At 32.0% G+C, this 6,000-nt stretch overlaps 1 protein-coding gene across 1 annotated transcript; it reads right to left on the reverse strand.

The window, feature by feature from the left end:
- Nucleotides 1-1,144: 1,144 nt before the first annotated feature.
- Nucleotides 1,145-1,294, reverse strand: K441DRAFT_565142 (uncharacterized protein; the record flags this gene model as incomplete). The annotated part of the gene is made up of 1 exon (XM_067643684.1): nucleotides 1,145-1,294. A coding segment is annotated over one exon (150 nt), but the record flags the coding sequence as incomplete, so codon positions are not given.
- Between the last annotated feature and the right edge of the window lie 4,706 nt (nucleotides 1,295-6,000).

Here is a 6,000-nt window from a genome sequence, read left to right on the forward strand (position 1 = left end):
GTGGGATCCCATTTAATATCTTTATTCTTAAGAAGATACTAACTAATTGCACGGCAGAGAGTGTTATTTATACTAGAGTTATCGGCAATAATAGCTCTAAGCTTTTATACGATTCTAAAGTTCTTTAAAACTAGAAGTAAAGCATCCTATTAGTCCTCCCCACTATAACTAGCTACCGTATAAAAAGTAAAAAGAGCTTTTATTAGTACCTTCTGGTTGTTAATAAAGTAAGCACAGATTATAAGAAGAAGGTAGTTATTTAGTAAGATCCAGATATTAATAGCAAGATAAATATTTATTAACGTAGACTAAAGCTTCTTCCGTATAATATCCATTTGTAATTAGAATAAATTATTAACTATTTTAGTAATAGTTGTATAAGATACTGGGATATAGCTTCTTAATTCTGGATTTAGAGCCTAGTAGAGTATATAAAGTTCTAGCCATTTAATAGCCCGAAAAGGAAGGTTTCGTATAATAATTAAGTTAAGAAAAGCCTGTTTAATAACGTCCTTATTAAGAATCTTCTTAAGTACCTAGAAATTAAACTTGGTTATATTATTCTAGGCGGAAGCTTTATTATAAAGTTGCTTTAATTTCTTATATGCTGCAACTTTAGTACTACTATCGCTAACTGCCAGAATGATTTAATGCTTCGACTTTAAGTAATTCCGGAGGTTAGTAGTTACTAATACGCCGTACAAGCACTTAAAGCAGTAGATAATCTTATAGCCTTTTTTATTAAGCTTTGGCTTATTATTATTTGGTAGGCGGGAGTATTAATAAATTAGGGACCTTAAACTCCTCTCTTATTATATGCTAGAGGCGTTAATTAAGTTAAGAGTACCTATAAGAAGAGAGGAATCAGCTTCTAAAGCTATAATTATATATAATACCTAGAGAAACCAGGAGATTTGATATTTTGCTCTATAGTAGGGTGCGCTAAGAAATTATTAGTAATTATTAAAATAAGCGAGTAATAAGCGATAATCTTTAATAACGATTATTGATTAATCTTATCATGATAAGATTTATTACTAACTACACTAAAGTTAATAGTATAGAGAAACTCTACCTTGTTAAAATCTATATACCTAGTTTAAGTTACTACCTTAATAGCTTGCTTATAGTAGTGCTTAAATAGTTAAAATATAACTACGTTATATGGCTGTAGGTTGTGGCTTATATAAAGTAGTAGACTAAATAGTATAATTTTATAGTCGTTGTAGTAGTTAAGGAATTCCTTTATTAGGTATAAGCCGTAGCCGTTAAAAATTAGGAGCCGGTAAGCGCCACGCTATTACTTTACGCTCTACTTATTAAAGTACTTAAGCCATTTAATTAAAAGGGTATTATTTAAGTATCTAAATAGCAACGTACTAATTAGGTAGTTATTAGGCAGCGCGGTAGTAGCATACTATTACTAAAGGTAGTAGATGCCTTATATAATAAGGAGCGGAGGTAGAACCTTACTATTAGCTAAAATAGTCTCTACCAACGTAATATAATCGCGATTTAATTTTAACGGCGAGAGGTAAGTCTTCTGGTAATCTATAGTAATAATCTACTAGCTACTACTTATACTAATTCTAAAGCTAGTCTTGTCTATATTATATATATCTCCCTAAATAATGCCGTACTTATAGACTATAGCCTTAAACTCGTTAAAATAAGCCTTATATACCTCTATACTATTAGCAGCAACCTAATTAAGCTCCTTTAACTTTTACTTAACGCGTTTACAATTTAGGTTAGCAGCTAGCTAGTGCGTAATAAAGTGCTGCCTAAGGGGAGGTGCTTTACCATCAGGGTGGTTAAGGTTAAGGATGCGCTAAATAGCACCTTTTAGCTGCGAAACCATAGCTAGTATGCCTAATTTATTATAGTAAGCAATATAGGACCTAACTGCTCGCTCCTAGGCGTCATTTAATAGTTTATTTATACTAGGGCGGTTACTTTTGCTCTATCGGCCTCTAACACGTTACGTAAGTCGATTGTACAGCACGTAGAATTTACGCGAAAAAGACGTAATATTAGGCTTGTTAAGACCCTCTATTATATCTATTACATACTCTATACGCTGCTCGATAGAGCAATAATCTCCATACTATTAATTTATAGCGTGGTTGTGTATTATAGGGCGTTAAAAATAGATGGTATAGTAAAATTGGCGTTAAGCTGGTCCTTAGTGTTAAGCTGGCTAGGGCCAACCCCGCAGAGGTTAGCGTATTAGGCGAGTAAGGGACTTTTCTAACGTTTTTTAAGCGATCCGACTTTGTTTATATATAGAGTAGTTACCTTTTTTAACGAAATTAATCTACCACCCTATAGCAGCTATTATCTCAGAAATACCGTTAAATTAATCCGTAGAAGTAGCTCTATAATTAATAAGTATATCTACCTTATTAGCCCCCATAATGTTAAGTAAAAAGCGCCGCTAAACGGGTAATATGTTAATAATTAAATCGCCTATTCCCACTATAAATATAATATTAGTTAACCAGCGGACGCCTATCTAAACACTAACTGGGGCATCCGCTAAGCAGATATTAAAGGAAGAAAAGGTTAGAATTATTCTATAGTATTTATAGAAGTGGCGATAGTCCTTTAGTAACCTTTCTTTAGTATAGCTATAGCTTAGTGTTAATAAAAGATAAGGTATAAGAAATAATAAGGCGTAAAAAAAGAAGAAAGAAAAAAAGAAGAAGGTAAAGGGGCTTATTGCTACCCTTTTAGGGGACAAAGAAATCCGTAATACGATTATAGAGATTATATATATTTATTCGGAACTAATTAATACGGTTGTAAATATCCTCTATAAAGAGCTTTATAATCTTTAGCAGAAGACAGTTATCTTTAGCCTATAGAAGTTAGATCTAGAGTTTAAAGATGTTTAACTCTTATAGGGCTATAAGGCAATTAGCTAATATACCCCTCTACTTTGCTAACTAATAGAAGGATTATTAGTATAATTAAGAACCGATAAATCGCGAAATCTGCACCTAGGGCGGGTTATTCTTCTTACGTCTATCCTTTTATTAGGCCGCGCTTAAAGCTCTACTAACTATTTTACTTGGCTTCTTGGTCTTTATCTTTAAGGCATAGGTATAAAGCGTTAGGTTCTATTACTACTTTATAGACTAGGGCTTATTAATAGATATACGGCGCTTAACTACTAAAAGATAGAATTAGCTGAACGCTTTAAGGAAGGTTATAATACTAGTAGTAAATATACTGGCACTAACGTTATTAAAGACTTATCTCTAATTAATATCCGCTTTTAATAATATCTATATTATATATAATAATTTTAATTACCTTAAGCAAACGCGATATTAGTTAATTAGAGACACTAATATTTTCTATTTCTATACTACTAGAAAGCTTATCCGCGGATCTTATATTCCCCCTAGTAGCCTTTTTTAAAGTATACTATATAACTAAGTATAACTTTGGATTAAGGATATTACTAAGGTGCTAGGTAATATATATAATAGCGTTTAAAATTAGATATCTATTTTTATAATTGCAGATACTCTCTAAAGCACATATCCGGCCGCTATAAATAGTATTTTTAAATCTAATACTAAATTTAAATATCCGCGTATACCTAAGATTAATATTCTACTATTTATAAAGATAACCTATATAAACCTAGGCCCTATTATAGAAAGCGAGGCTTTTATAAATAGTAACTACTACGTACTTAAGACGATCTTCCTAGAGCAACTACAGCTTAATTACGATAATGATTTTTAGGACCGATTATATCTAGTATATAGTAATTAAAAAACCGTAAAGCTTATTTATACCTATAAGCGGGAGCGGGCGGAGGCTATACTCTTATATAATAGCTACTGTTAGGTATTACCTATTCTAGGTCTTTGGCACCTCTAGTTAAACTTCTTATATATAATTATAAAGACTTTCTTTAGTGGTAAGTAATATACATAGTAGTACTCTACGCTCTATACTTATATAAATTACCTTAAGCAACAAAATATTCCTATAGAGCGCCCTCCCTTTTACTATTTTAAGGAGCTAGTACTACACAGTTTTAATACCTATATTATTGCGCTCTTTTTAATATATATCTATAATAGGCTTAATATCTATAAAGAAGGTATAGTTAAAAGATATATTAGATCCTTAACGCCCAAGCAGTTTCTATAGCATATTAAGGATATCTACGCAGTGGGTTTTAGCTCTAAAGTCGGCCGTAAGGCTAATAAATTGGTTCCTCCGCAGACCTCTACCCGCGGAGGTTCTTAGATTATAAATTAATTACTTATAAAACCCAGCTCCACTACTATAAGCCAGCCTACTTAGATTATTAATATAAAGTTCTTTAATTATATTTAGTATCTATAGGTGGTTAAAATATATAAAGTGTTAAAATACGCTATTAAGTATGCGGATATCGGCCTTTTAAAGCGTATAATTGCCTACCTTTGCCTTTACTTTACTGGATTAAGAAGTAATAACTATATATCTAAAATAATGTACTTTTGGAGGTTAATTATAATGGAGGCGTATAATCTAGTACTTTAGTAGGCTATACTTATAAATAGGCTAATTAATAATCGCGGAGAGCTAAATAGCTTTTTTAAAGCTGATCGACTCAATAAACTACTAAATCTTTAACTAAAGGAGTTACTCCAATTATGTGGAAACTTAACCTTTAGAGTAGACTCTCTATTTAAGTGGAGTATTTTTACTATAAACTATACTGGACCTCTTCGTGCTAAGTTTAAGGATGCGTTTAGTAAGCGGACGATATCTAATTATATAATTAAGTCTCCTATAGTTAATATCTAGTCCCTTACAGATATAATTACTAAGGATTTAATTATACGTTAGTGTATATAGGACGTTAGGTTTAAAGTACCTACTATTCTTTAACTTAGATTAGAGCGGCTTTTATAGGGCGGCATTACTAATTTTAATATGCGGATGTCTTATATTAGCGGTTTACTATATAACCCTTATAAGGACGGATTTAATAAGGCTACAGATAATATACTAGAGGACTTTTAAATGCTTAGGCTTATAGTACATTTCTATCTTAATATATTAATTAAGTTCTTTTTATTAATATTAACTCTAGCCAGCGTATAATCTTCTTAGTGCGTAGTATATAACGTAGTAGTAAGCTGTTTTATAATGCGGATATATAAATATCTTCATCTTAGCTTATACGGATATTATAATATTAATTAAGTATATCTATTAAATATAAGGTAGAGACTTAATTCCTATATATATAGTAGCAAAAAAGTAAGAGCTACTATTTTATTATTATAAACTAGTAATAATAGCCAACTCGTAGCAATAGCTAATTTATATCTACCTATATTTAATATCTAGTAGCCTAGCATTACGTATAAGTATAGTAATACCACGCCTTAGGAACGCAAGCTTATCCTTTATCTTACTTAGAGAATCTTTAAACTTATTAAACTGGCGATCTATAGCTTAAATATCTTTCGCTATATTAGTTACCTATTTATAAACTATATTAACGCGCGTAGAAACAGTAATTATTAAATACACCCTAATAAATTTAATGCTAGTAAAAGCGGTAGCAGCACCTGGCGTGCTAGCAATTAGTAAAAGAGTTAGAGGAGTAGTAGTAGAGTAGGTGCCTCTACGGCTACGCGTACTACTATAAGTGGGAGTCTTAATAGGGGGGGAGGCCTTAGAAGGGGGGGGAGGCGTAGTAGCGCGGGCGGGGATGGTGCGAGAATAAAGCTATGCGGATATTAGTAATATCCGTATTATTAACACGCGGATATTATACCTTCTTAGTAGGTGTTTTAGCTAGACTATTAGCAGAAGCTAACTTCGTATGTTTTTTGCCCTAAGGTATAACCGGCTCTGGATTTAGTAAACTTTTTTATATATATGTTAGCTGATAGAATAACAGTATACTATTAGCACGTACCTTTCCGCACAACCTGCCACCTATATAACATCTTAAGCACGCACCCCTAAAATGAG

The sequence above is a fragment of the Cenococcum geophilum genome, assembly GCF_001692895.1.
Source record: "Cenococcum geophilum 1.58 unplaced genomic scaffold K441scaffold_26, whole genome shotgun sequence".
In the NCBI taxonomy this organism is placed as follows: Eukaryota; Fungi; Ascomycota; class Dothideomycetes; order Gloniales; family Gloniaceae; genus Cenococcum; species Cenococcum geophilum.